The sequence below is a fragment of the Clarias gariepinus genome, chromosome 5 (assembly GCF_024256425.1).
Source record: "Clarias gariepinus isolate MV-2021 ecotype Netherlands chromosome 5, CGAR_prim_01v2, whole genome shotgun sequence".
Classification (NCBI taxonomy): Eukaryota; Metazoa; Chordata; class Actinopteri; order Siluriformes; family Clariidae; genus Clarias; species Clarias gariepinus.
Genome location: NC_071104.1, coordinates 16,319,067 through 16,333,613, shown reverse-complemented (window position 1 = coordinate 16,333,613; position 14,547 = coordinate 16,319,067). Strand labels below are relative to the sequence as shown.

Sequence of the window (14,547 nt, the reverse complement as noted above, 5' to 3'; positions counted from 1 at the left end):
ATGAAAATGAAATTCACCTCCACGTCCCTTTCCATACGGTATTAAAATTACTTTATTTAGATAACACCTCTAACTTTAGAAATAATAATAAGTGAGTTGAAGGAAAGATAATTAGTGATCTTGTGATCTTTTTAAAAAATATTGCACATATTCTGAGAATAAAAAAATAAAAGATTAATGCAATCATATTTAGACCAAACAACACATATTAAAATAATAAAAGTAAGAAAAATCCCCCCCCCCCCTAAAATAGAGGGCCACCAAACACTTAACACTCATAAAATATGAGTATGTGTATTGTGTGTAAAGGCCAAAGGATGATTTCAGAATAGGCTTAATTCCTGTGCAGACTGTTTTACTTTAACACTAGGATAATACTGTACAGTAAGGATTAACTATGTAAGCTGACTATCACAAACATCATCTTAAGTCTTATAGCTTGCTTGCCACAAATTACAAAAGTAAATCACCAATAATGATAAATATTAGCATGAAGAGTATGATGTGCAAAATCTGTCACATGTAGTATGCGTACACTGGTAAATACTTTTGCTTTGACAGCTGTGTCGTGATTGTAATGTTAATGTACTTAATAATAGATGCTTATGCAAATAATCCTCGTTGATGTAGGTATGTGTGATGTACTCTGGGGTATTAATAATGAATGGTGGTGGGAAACACAACAAGTGCAAGAAGCACTGAACAGTTAAACCACACAGATCGATTATTAATCAATAATTGATTAGTTTACTCAAACCGGTGATGGATTATGTGATGGTTACTGACTCCAATCACTACTTTCCTCCTTTCTCAAATATCTCTACTTGATTTAACCATTTCATATTTAAACAATTTAGCAACAGAATGCAATGAAAAAAAGTGTATGGCGACAGTGGTCAACATTTACAGTGCTTGGTGCTGACAGTTTAATTTCTTTAGTCCCAAAGTGACATCTAACGAGCATTCTGGAGCAGTCATGTGACGATCTGTGAAATTGTGTACCCACAATATCGTTTCCAAAATGGTGGTGTACCCAGGTAGCACATGTGACAGAACTAGCTAATTTTAAAGAGTATGGTCCTAAAGTTAGGTTTTTAACAATTCTAATGATTTAATAACATCTCATATAGGGCCTATATCTCAACATCTCATATATTTATATTTATATTTATGTTCTGACAGCATTTTTTAAACAGATTGATATAAGAAATTATACTTGTGACAGTTCGAAAAAATGTTAAGGAAAATGCCATGTGACTTCTTTCAAAATTCATGTTCATGTTCATCAAATTCATGTTGTCTGTTTTTTCTGTATTCAATTAAATTTTAATTTATTTGTATAGCGCTTTTATCAATTGTCATTGTCGCAAAACAGCTTTAAACAATCGAAAGAAAATAATGGAAATTTGTATGAAATGTAAAAAATGAATAATTTTGATTCATACACGTATTATATCCTCATAATTTCCCTTAAAGGCAAAATGGGTCTGGGCTCTTATGGGATAAGCTTACCTCTTTTAAGATATTTAGCTTTCAATTTTGTTAGTTTCTTGGCGCTAGATCTCTTTCTTTGACTGCTGACATAGTGCTGCTCTATTTTACATAACAAGCAAGGAAATCATAGTCATTGCTTTGATTATTTAGAAAGAAATGATCTAGGAATAGAAACTGGACCCTGAGAATGTCATTATTCTGATTTTTTTTCCTTCTCCCTTTCTTGAGTTTTCTTGCCATTCTATTGCATTTTAACAAATCAGTTGGACGTTAGTTGCATTCTACCATTTAAGCTATTTTTGTAGCCGCCTGTCCCGATGCCCCCTGTTGGCTGTCCGGTCTAAATGATCCTCTTTTTTCGCTCATGCTTACTGCCAGACCTGTTAAGCATCATCAGGACAGTCTGGAGATATGCTGCACTTTGTAAATTTCAATTACAAGCCGCCTCCATACACATTTGTGATACAATACCACTTAAGTGCAGTAATTTGTTGCCACTTCTCAACATCCTGAAAGCCCACTCAATCCTGGCATCCTCTAAAGCTGTGGGTCGTGTGAAACTTGGGCCAAAGCTATCAATTTTCCCTTGAGCGCAGGATAAATTTCTGGCTTGCATGTGGAGCTGGGCAATGGATCCATAATGCAGGACCAGGAGTATGGTGGCAGATAAATAGGACTACCAGTGGAAAGGTTGCTGGAGATGATAGGGAATGCGATGTCGTTGGGAACGCAGTCCTCGCTGAGGTTTCAGGGGAAATATTATGCTAAGCCGTCTGTGTTAGCATAGCAGCATTGCTCCTGCAGGGTTGTGACCTCAGATGATTACAGTACAAAGCTTATTGGGTCTTGAAAACCCCTTTGAAGATGAAAAGGCTTTGATGGTTTATATTTATGCAAATCTCTCAGATATGATTTATCCTACTGAGATTGAATAGGGAGATGATTAAAATTTTCCCCATTAGGTAAAAAAAAAAACATCAATGAAACTTCTTATATATATATATATATATATATATATATATATATATATATATTTTCCCCCCGTTATTTAGGGGCAAAACTGGTCTAGACTTACCTGAGGTTATTTTGATCCTCGATTCCCAGTGTGTAAAAGGGAGCGAGCATGGAGAGCGACGACAGGGAATTACACATTTCAGCTTTGAGCTTTCTTCCTTTCTCCCTGTCTCTTTCTCTTCCACCCAGTCTCCTTTTTTAACTGGCTTTGGAAGGAAATATCTGACAGAGAGCGCTTTTGTGTGTTTCCAGATGATAGATTTTGGAATTTGGGCTACCCCACTGGCAGTGCACAGCTAGCTGTGAACTGGTGTGTTGAAAAAAAGGGAATGCTTTGGTCTTCAAAGAACTAAACTTCATTTTAATGCTTTCTTAGGTAAGCTCAAATATTAGCTGGAAAACGTGCCAAAAAATAAAAGGCTAGGAGAAGTGCCACATCACACTCTGATTGTCGTACATCGCTCCGGTTTGTCTACCCAGGAAAGCCGAAGGGAATAAAAAAGACCCACTGAAAGCGAATGCACTCCCAGACAGTTAAAATCTTGTCCCTTGGCGTGTTTGTTTTCTCTTTTATTATTGGAACATATTGTACGTCTTAAGGGAGCTTGCAAAACGGGCGTTTGTCCAGGGCCCCAAGAGAGAGCAATTTTTTTTCTTAAAAAAAAAATCTATATGTTCTGTAATTCAGGAGGAATTTATTTTTTGTATTTAATTGGCTGTCTGTCAAACATGATGTGCCATCGGTGTGAACATGATTAAAAGGATCTGCCACTACAATAACAAACCATTTGCTTTTTTTTTCAGATTGTGATCTTTTATGATTGATATTCCCTGTACATCGTACTAATCATTATGTATGAACAAATAGTGATGTGTGTGTGTGTCTTTGTTTGTGCCTGTGTGTCAGTTTGTTGACAGATTTCAGCAGCGCTTAAAAGGCCGGATGCTGATAGAACCCATTCGCTTGGTAACCTTTGTGGAAACTGCTGTTGGGTTGCTGAATTTTAAGGTAAAGCAGGCCTAAGAGTGCAGATGAAAGAACTTTAAATAACAAAGCAGTGGGATTAAAGAACCTGTCATTGATCAAAGGGAAATGTCACCATTTTTGTTTCAGATTATTATTTTTTTTTTACATTTTTACATTTTTTTTCTTTTTTTAGACTCTTTCTATTAAATTAGTCATAAATAAACATGCATTATCATTATTAGCTGAGTTCTATATGTACAGGCTGACCTCCCCCCTCCCCCACATATATTTTTTAATTTTTTTACACTGTCTTAAATCATATTGGCCTGACTGTGTCCCAGAGCTGAGACAGGGAAATATTGCACAGTCACAGTGAGAAGTGAAATTAATTTGGATCCCAACAAAAGCCTGACACAAATTCCATCTGCTTCATGCCCGACACGATCATCTCGCATTCCAAACTTTCTGCTCCCCGCCACAGCGATGGTCTTCCGTCCCAGCTTGGATGGCCTTCACAGATTTTGCCGCTTTTCCGTCCTTCTGCTCATGGCTGTGTCAGGCCATTAATTATCTGTTGTGTGTGTGAGTTGTTTTTATAACTGATCATTTTCCATGTCTGAACTATTATGTGAGGAACGGAAGCAGAGACATTGATTGAACGAGTTGAGCGAGGGATTTGAGCCATCTGACTGATTCACTTGATTGGGTGCCAACACACACACACGCACACACACAGCATGCATATACAAAGCTCTTTGTGTATTCTGTGTCTGTCCCAGGCTGTGTGTGAGGCGGCTCGGCGGCTCGGACCAAAAGTTGGTCTGCATCATGACGGAGTAGTCTTCGGCTCTGATGATTTCTGTGCCAGCATAGGTCTGCCATCTAATCCACTTCTCTGTCCTTTACTCTTCTATGACCTGTGCTGTTACTCAGTTGTATTGTATTTTGTATTTTGTTTTATTTTATTTTTTTCAAAATAAAAAAAATAAAACAAAATATTTGGATTTTAAGCAATAAAAGCAATCATGTCAAATTTTAAAGCAATAATTTCCCATATTAAAGGTGCAACAAGAACTAAGGATGCCCGAGAGCTGCTGTATGCTCGTCAGAAAGTGGTGGTTATCACCAAAGCCTTTGGCCTGCAGGCTATCGACCTCGTGTATATTGACTATCAGGATGGAGAAGGGTTGCGGCAGCAGGCCAGAGAGGGTGCACTCATGGGCTTTACTGGTAGGATTTTCTTAAATTACATGTGCACACTTACACATACATGCACACCCACAAACAGAGGAAATGTACTTTACTCTACATTTCTTACATTTCTCTATATTTGGTATATGCCCTATTTATATAGGCTATTTTATATCTAATACAGTCTCCCCATAGTTCTAATACAGATTAATTCATGTTATTGCAATGTAGTAAGTCTAATAATCTCTGATCTGTATTTTTGTATGTTAAATTAAACTTATTATGAAATATTTTTATATTTCTATACTAATTTGCAGAATAGTCTTTTATGACATCATCAATGCAATAACATGAACTATACTCATAGCTCCTACTGTATGAAGCATGTGTATCCAGAATGCTACAGTGCATGCAGGCTGAACAGGTGCTCTCACTTATGCTGCATCTATTTTCATGTATCTGTGCCATGTAAATGTTTGCTAACTTTCTGTCTCATTTTTTCTTTGTCTTTCATTTTTACTGTAGCATCATTTCATTAGTGTTTATATCATTTTTTTAAGAATGCTTTTTGTAACTGAGTGTTAGTGATTTGATTGATTAATTGATTGATTGATTAATTGATTAATTTTTAAATGTGTGACAGATTGATAATTTAAGAATAGTTTTCTTGTTTGATCAATGAATTTCAATAAGTAATGAACAATTTTATATATGAATATACTGACAGTTTTTTTTTTTTTTTTCAAAATAAAAAAGGGTAAAAACTTTATTTATTTTTTTGAACATACAATTGGGTTAGGTACTTTGTATGTGTGTGGGTGCATGTCTGTGTTCTGCTCATTTGTGCATATCCTTTATTGCATGTAAGTGAGTGTACACACATTTGTCTGCATGTGGCTTGAGCTTGGCCGTATGTTCGCAGCTTAGCACTGTGTGGGTTTGTAGCCAGGCAACGCGAGTGTGTGTAGTCCCGGTGAGTGGGTAACTGGCCACAGGAGGCCAGGCAGCCCTCCTCAGAGCCTGCACTAATGAATATGTAATGGCTGTTTGCAGAACACACACCGTTCCCCCTGCACATCTCTGTTTACAGAAACACTGCCATTCCTCCAGAGCACTTTTGTCTTGCAGTATTCTCATGCTTCTTATTTATCCTGCATCCTCCCCCCCTCCCCGCCCTTTACGCCACGTCCACATTTTATTTCACAACAATGACATATTAAATATCCAACAAATGTGGTTGCATGTGGTTTTAAGCTGTTATTTATTACTGATGTGTGCATATGATTAAACCCCCCAAAATTTCATGACTGCTCAGAACACTTTAAACCTCAAAACAACAGAAAAAATTAGTGGTTGAAGTAAATGTATTTATTTTTCTATTTTATAATTTTGCAATTAATAAATGTTTTTGAAAAAAGCCACAAATTTTGGGTTGGGTATAATCTGAATAATCATTAGGGGAGCCTAAGCATGCAGCACAGCAATCAGGCCAGCTTCCCATTCAACAGTGTGTCTGTATCAGCAGGTAGGTTAGAATATGATGAATGCCCATAAAGATGGTTTCTCCACAACACACACATACAGTACACACACTATCTGAGCTATTCATTCGGAGACCTGTTTGCCACTTGGTGAGAAGAAGATGGTTTACATCCCCTGGATGTGTATCAGTGTGTGTACAGTATGTGGGGACACAAAAAAAGGAAATCGAACAGGATATTCTTTTGCTTTTTAAATTCTTATTTATTCAGTAATATAATTGCCATTTACAGCATAGTGTTTAAAGTGCATGTCATGCTCAAGTTCCAATTAGAATTGTACATTATAATATATATACATATAATATTTAGTTATTTTATAAATAGTTTTATAATTTAAAATATGTGAAATTTTAGTCTGCTTTGTAAATTCTTTATGTATTTTCTGAAATGAACATGGGTCCTATTAGGTTAGCTGTATATCCAGTATCGCTTGATCTATGGCTTGACTTAATGAGATAAAAATGTAAGTCGCTCTGGCTAAGAGCGTCTGCCAAATGCCTAAATGGAAATGGAAATGTTGACTTAGAAAAGTCACATCTACGTAATTTCATACTGTACATAGCTGTGCCTGGAATCTTGATTAGTGTTTTTAGATATTTTCTTTCTTTCTTTTTTTTAATCATCGTCATAGAATGCTAGTTTGTGACACACTACGCTTTGCATGCATTCCACCTCATTACTAATATCCTGTTGCAAAATAAAAATAAAGAAACTGTGACCACACATTTCAGCTCATCCTAAAAAAAATATTAATAATTAGGCTGCCAAAATGTTGTACTTTGAACCTTGCCTAACAGAGGCCTCTCTGCTAAACCACAACACGCCAATGAGACAAACCTCTCCAGATGGCACTGTGTGATTGGCTTGCTGGCTTCAGGGGGCATAAATGATGCAATGCGGCCGACCAATAGCAGCGCAGTAAGAATGCCTGGCACGCCCCCTTTGCTGGCTCTGTCATTAGCTGGCTCAGAGCAGGCAGCTCCTGAACAGGTGGCACTAGAGGGAAGGGGGCATATTTTGTTGATGTGAGGGAACTACCCCCTGCCAGCCTTTTCTGGGATGGGCGTCGCAGGCGTGGGCCCTGAGCCTCCTCTTTAGGCTGTTGATCCAACAGGCCGGCTCCTCTGGGAACAGAGAGATAGTACACACTCTTAGTCCTCTATCTATACTAACCCAAAGCCAATAGCTGGAAGCACCTAAAACAAACTGCTTTGGTTTATTTAATTTTAAAATGCAAGTCTTACTGTCAGTATTTTAACAGTACACAGCTGAGTAAATGATTCATTAACCTTTCTGGAATATGTGCAAAACAGAAGTCTTATTGTAGAATGCTCTGTCTACATGTCTGGAAATAAAATGCAAATGCATTAATGTAGGAATAATGCAAGAGTGTGTTAATAAAATGTGAAGAGGGTCGTATGTTTTAGTGTGAAGCTGAAATGCATTACATGTGGAAATATATGCTTTTGGTGATGTTGGAAGATAATAATCCTTTTTTCTGTGTTTCATTCCCATTTTTTTTCTTTGGTAAGCAACATCATAAATCACATGATTCCACTTACAGCCTGTTTGGGTGGTCATTCCACATCGGCATGAATTTATTTCTTGGTTTGTTTATTTGTCAGTCTTTCCGTTTAGTGGAAAAAGAAGACTAAAATGTTGTCTTACATATACAGAGATATTGTTTTTTTACAGTATGTATAAATGTTTTCGTCCAGCTATCAGCTTTTTGCATGTCAGTCCCTTTTGTGTGAGTGTGTGTGTGTGTGTGTGTGTGTGTTCGAACACTTGTCATAGAACTGTATGTTCGTATTTGTGTGTGTTTCATGCCCACAGCTCTGTAATAAAAAGCAGAGGCTGACAGAGGCCAGCTCAGATTGAAGTGTAACTAAGCGTGCAATAAAGTTTCAGAGTTCAGCGGGGCACAGGGCGAAAATCAGGATGACACCCATGATTCATAGCATCCTCTCTGCCTGCTGTGTCGCTCAAATTCAAGCCTGGCCAGGGAGCCATGCCAAAATAAGAGGAGATGGTGTGTGCCCACTGCTGTTGCCTCGGGAAAGCCGACTTTCCACATTCAAAGCACAACAAAGCCCGTTATGCTTCCAGCTCAGGCTTTTCTCTGCCCATGTGCATTTTTACACTGTGCAGCCTTCTCCACCATCTCATTTCATGGGCTTGGCATCTTCTTACCCTTATGTTATGTTTATAGGTCTTTATAAAAAGTTAATAAGGACTCTGTCTCTATTGAGTCACACCTGTGAACTTGTAATTTTGCAATTTACACTTCCTAGTTCAAAAGAGAGATCTGGATTTGTATTTGGTAATCGTCAGAATACAATGAAGCAAGTTTGATTTACGATGATTCTTATTTGTTAGTGATGTGCTTTAATGGTGAAAATTGTCCCACACCTCTGGCCTTTTTCTCAAGGGAAGCAAGTCATCCACCCAAATCAAATCAGTGCTGTTCAAGAGGAATTCTCACCCAGTCCAGACAGAGTTAATTGGGCCGCCGAGTTAATTGCTGCATTTGAGGAGCACCAGAAGCTAGGAAAGGTACATTACTGCATCATGATCTCCTTTATTACTGTTCTCTAACGGATTTCATATTTTGTTTGCACTGAGAGAGAGTTTAAACTTGAATATCAATATGACCACGTCTCTCTGCTATTTAGAGTTTGATGAAACATTATCATTTCCAATTTAATGCCTCACTGAGTCTGGTGCTTTCTACACAGTGGTGTGTTGGTGATGTCCAATCTGCCTGATTTTTGCTGCCAGTAATTCTTAGACTAAGTTTAGCCTCGAGTCCTTACATGGTCTTTTTTTTTTTTTTCAGCCAACATTACACCATATTTTTCTGGTTTTCTGTTTAAGCCCTCATTGACCACTTAAAGCCTTTATACAAGAAAAGTCTAGTAAACAACCTGTCACTTGGTATTTTAGGCTAAAGCATTGCCAATTTTAAAATCAGTACATTGCACTTTACAGACAAAAATACAAGCATGGCTGTGTGTAATAAAAGCTTCTTTCTTTTGGGAGGTGATACAGGCTGAATGGAAATATTTGACACAGTGCAGTAGTAAAGTAAAGAAAGGCATTTAACAATCAAATAAAAGACTTCCAGCAATAATTCATGTGGCTGTGAAGGACAAGTTGTCTGTGTTTAGCAATTCTCTTTACCAGCATTATGCTACTTAATATAATCTCATAATTACTGCAAATACATTTTTGAGTTATATGTGTATATATTATAAGAATTACAATACGTTTTATCCCCCCTCCCGGTGTTGTGCTTTGTTCTCTCTAGGGTGCGTTCACCTTCCGTGGCAGTATGATTGACATGCCGTCGTTAAAGCAGGCCCAGAACATCGTCACCTTGGCCAGAGCTGTCATGGGCAAGTGAGCCAAACTGGGCAGCCATATCTGTCACTGTGCGGGACATCGGACAAAAAACTGTTAACCTCAGACAGATGCGTGCCCTCTCAGACCATTAACAGTGACTCATCTACGACTCTATAGGGCACTACTGCGTGGCCTGATGGGAGTGTCTTCAATGTCAAAGAAGTGATTATAAGAATTGTTTTTCCTTTGTTTTATTTTTGTGAAATTTTTAGAATGCTAATTTTCCAATTTATTAGCTTAACCTACCTTATACTCGCACTGATTGGTTGTTTTTTTCCAAGTACACATGAAGTGTATATACATTAGTTATACACAGACTGTTTCTCAAATTTTCCATGTACAAATTGCATTCCATACAATTTAGATTTATTATTAGCAGAGGCCAGCGGCATTATGTCACTTCCATACTGTCCACTTTTGGCGAGAATGCACCTGCAGTAGACTTTGATTCCTGTTCTTAACTGATAATATAAGAATCTGCTGTGGCCTTTTTCAATTTTAGCCCATCCACCTTAATGTATTTATGTATGGTGGCATGCACTGTGAGATGCTTTTCTGCTCATCGTGGTTGTATAGTTTGGTTAATTGAAGAACTATAACCTTCCTGTCAGCTCCAACCAGCCTGGCCATTCTTCTGTGTCTTCTCTCAAATCATCTCTGTCTGTAGAACTGTTGCTCACTGGACAGTTTTCTTTTTCTGTAATTGATTTAACTATAAAGACTATTGTGTGTTATAGAAATTCCAAGAAATCAGCAGTTTCTAAAATACTCAGCCCATCTGGCTTTAGCAACCATGCCACAGTCAACATCACTCAAATCAAACACACACCCAATTTCTGATGTTTGATCTGAACATTAACTGACTTATACTAATAGAATATCTTGACCTTATTTTTTTGCATAAATTTATGCTTCACACTGCTGTCACCTGAGCGGATAGTTGCATATATATATGTGCAGGTGTTTCTAATAAAGTGGTCATTAAGTGTGTAGTTGGTGTACCTCAAACATTGGGTGTCACTAATAACCAAACTAAATATTTGCATACATATGTATGTGTAGTTGAGAAAAAAAAGAGGTGTGTGTGTGTGTGTGTGTGTGTGTGTGTGTGTGTGTGTGTTTTCATTCTACTGTGTGCGTATATATTCCTGCCTCCCTCGGGTCAGCTCCTGGGCCAGGGCTTGACGTGTCTGGGGAAAGGGCAAACAAACACTTATTTCCCCATTCAGCCCTGAGGCTCCTCCAGGCTCAACCAGGCCACAGTACATCAAAGCAGCATTTGCCAAAGAGCCGCCATAAATGTCCTTAAACCCACAGTGAGACGAGAGCCAGCGGCCCACTCCAAACCACAGGCCTTTGTTTAGGAGGGCACTCTGAGCTGCTGAAGTGGGGGGTATGAATACGTCTTGAAACAGGCATCAGCTCTAAGCTGACCTGTGTGGCAACATGACACACTTACACTCATTCTCTCTCTCAGAAACACACACACTGCAGGGGATGGTGTTTGTCCACTTTGTTGTAAGTAAATAGCCACAGTTTCTCGCATTTTGCACTGCTTTGTTGCTTCGGCCTTGTGGATTGCAGAGATTCCTGGATAGCAGACAGCATCCGTTGAGCCTATGAATTGCTCGCTTTTTGTCCTGAACATGCCCAAGAACTAGAAGAACATGCCACCATTGTCCTCATACAAACATTCAAGTCTGCCTTTTGTTAAGAAAGCTTCTTCTGAAAGAAATCTCTTGGATCTTATTTCAAATGAACTAATGTAATGTTGAAGCTTGTGCTTATTTTTTCCCCTCATGAATAGGTTCTATGAAGTTCACTGTTATTTCTTGTTTCTGTCAGTCTTTTGTTTTGTTTTTTTGTAGTTGATGAGGTCTGGGCAAGTCATACAGAGGGGTGGGAGTATGAGAGCAGGGTGGAGGGGTTGGATGGTTAATCGTTCAGGTGGTCACTATGGAAATGAAGGCCTCGGAAAAGCGGTTCAGCTGGGTGTGATATGATCGATCATGTCTGTGGTGAGAACTTCAGGTTGTAGCTCAGTGCCAGCCAAGAGATGCAGACAAAAAGATGGAGGCCACTGCTGTGACCGGCCCAAAAGGCTGACAGTAAGCTGCCTGCCTGGCATTTGGCCCACACTTCCACCCTACCCACAACCCACTTCTTTTAGGCTTTCACTCATTTATTTTTAATTTGTTAATGGTTTTTACATTGTTTCTCTCTGCCTCGGATTCTAAACTCCCATCGTGTGTCAGTAATGGAGGTAGTCCGGTGGCTTGTCAGACACTGCAGTGTTTCTCACACTGAGACAAAGTGCTGTGTAAGTGAGCTACTCTGACAGAATGCTGAGCATTAAGTCGAACAAGCCAATGGATTTAAAGTAGAATTGTAAGATGGGATAGATGCCTGGGTTGAGGATTCTGGCAAAGCTGTCGTAAGTCTTAGAGAGCTTACGGAACCCTTGTCCTGCTTGTCATGTCTATTCGGTCTCTGTCAAAATAAAGAAGAAACATAACCACACCTCGATTTACTGTTCAATTCATTCTAAACTCTTGGGGTGGTCTCATTCTCCTTCTTCAGTCATTAGTACTTAACTCGTTTTTGTTTGCTGTTTCTGTTTGTTTCTTTTTTAAAAAGACCAACTTTTAGCTATTGATTTTATTGACCATATTGAAGCAATATTGTATGTTAACCCCTGAGTAGACTTTTCCATGTCATTTGCAATGCATTTATTTGGTTATTGATAGTGCTGCACACTTAATCCCATAAAAATCATGATACGGATCTGTGCAGTTACTTAGGAAATTATTTATGCTGCGGTTTATTACAGGTAATAGATGGAAATTTATGTTGAGCCTAATATATATATATATATATATATATATATATATATATATATATATTTTATTTTTTTTTTATTATTATTATTTTTTTTTTTTACATGATAAATAATATAAACGCCATTGTTTGGTGTTAGATAGCCTAGATAAATACGTTTGAATCCAAAATAGGGCATTTAATAGTTGCATATTGCAGTCCCAATGTGTGTCAAAATAATTGCAATGCGATTTATTTACTTATTTATTTAAATCAAATCCTGCAGCCTAAATCACTACTCAGTAACATTGACATTGCTTACAATACTGTAAGTTTCTAGTTAGTATTTTATGATATGGAATATATTTTCGGTTAAATAAATACTCTCATTGTAATCTGGAATTTTTGTATTCTTTAAACTTCTCTCAACAGTTTTCAGTGGGAGTCACCTGGGATGCTGCTTAAAACGTACCCACTCACATGAATAAACGTGTGTGTGTATTAGTGACCATTTTTCATGACATTTCTATTATGCTTACTTAATATAATAATGCTGCATAATCTCCTCAACTCAAAAGGCGGAATTATTTAAATACATTTACTGGTATTCCCAGAGAGAGTTCATTACAATTAACACGATTAGGACCTCAGCAAGGCTTGACTCAATTATAGCTAGACTCTAATCACTTTATATTCTCTGTTATGTCTTTCATAAATGAGCTCAGATATAAATCCGCCGGAGAGAATGCATGTATGCAAACCACCGGCAAAACGAAATTAAAACGAAACGCTTAGCATATTTTCATTAATGCCAATGGGGCCCGTGTGACAGGGCTCATTTCTCGCCCGGGGATCTGCCAATAATGACTGCATTGTTTTACGAGGCTGCTAATGACAATATGTGACAAACTAATTTCAGCACAGATCATTCATTCCCCTGCAATAAAACTCAATTGTTTATGGCGTGAACAAGGGGCGTCTTAAGTCTGAGATGATTTAGAAAAATAACATAATTGAAATTAAATTCAATTCGGAGGCAAAAAATAAAGAGTGGGAATGAACCGCATTGCTGTTCAGCACAGATCGGTTTTCTGATGAAGCTATTAATATAACGCGGTAGACAATGAGAGGGGAAAATAAGGGATAAACGCTTATAACTACACACAGATGGAGGTAAAAGTAAACACACACACACACACACACACACACACTCAGCACCTTAGCAGAGCCTGGAATAAAACATGGTACAGAGTTGTTGTGACCCTTCTCTGCTTTATCCACAGCGCTACAGAAAATTGGGCGGAAGTGGCTCATGATCCCGACAAATCTGACTTATATTCAGTTGACGTGCATTCGTTTCTTTCTCTCTGTACACGCACAACTTTATAACACGGTTTTCATGTTGACAGATTTTTAAAGATGTTGTGCATTTTCTGATATAAGGTCTTTTATAATATATTAGATTTAAACTGAGGCAGCTTACATTAGACCTACAATGTGGGGGGGGGGAAGCCAAGCAGTACGAGCAGACAGACTAAAGTTGTGTATTATACTCTCAGTTGAAAGGTCTGCAGCTATCGATCATATAAAGTGCTTTGAATTGTTGCAGGGCTTCTAATAGTAGATTAAAACATTTTTGTCAATGTATTTAAGCATTTTAACAAAAATCTGAATCTGAATTCACATTTTTATCTGAATATCTGAATTCAGACGTTTAAGATGAACAGCATTGAGGTTTAATGCTTTATAAGCTAAAATGTGAACTTAATGGTTGATTTTAGCACATATAGGTTCATAGTCTGTATGTGTTTTTGTTTGTTTTTAAGCTAGATTCAGTTTATGCTGGATGTACGTTCAAAAATATTCAGTCAATGATTGGCCATTTAGTGACTGACCATTCTTAGGGATAATTTTTATTTTGTTTTGGGCGTCTTGTCTAACCCACCCCGATGCAACATCAACCCTGGTTTTCCTATTAAGTGAGGTGCCTCTCTTTCTCTGGCTCAGTGACTCATCTCGTAGAAAGTCCTGGATCTTGTGAAACTTGGGGACATTGTGTGTCGCTTCCTTTGGGCAGACATGGCTGTGTGTGAAACACTGGAAACAGAGGTAGATCAA

The 14,547-nt window shown here is 38.0% G+C and overlaps 1 protein-coding gene across 3 annotated transcripts in view; it reads left to right on the top strand.

Annotated features, from left to right (window-relative positions):
• The window catches only part of clybl (citrate lyase beta like), a 73,720-nt gene extending 61,335 nt beyond the window's left edge, over positions 1-12,385 (top strand). For all 3 annotated transcript variants that reach the window (XM_053495755.1, XM_053495754.1, XM_053495757.1), the window contains 5 exons: positions 3,416-3,517; positions 4,255-4,348; positions 4,538-4,705; positions 8,639-8,763; positions 9,518-12,385. In XM_053495755.1, coding sequence (XP_053351730.1) covers positions 3,416-3,517; positions 4,255-4,348; positions 4,538-4,705; positions 8,639-8,763; positions 9,518-9,613 — 585 coding nt within the window. In that variant the 3' untranslated portion in view covers positions 9,614-12,385. The remainder of the gene's footprint in view (positions 1-3,415; positions 3,518-4,254; positions 4,349-4,537; positions 4,706-8,638; positions 8,764-9,517) is intronic.
• Positions 12,386-14,547: the final 2,162 nt, after the last annotated feature.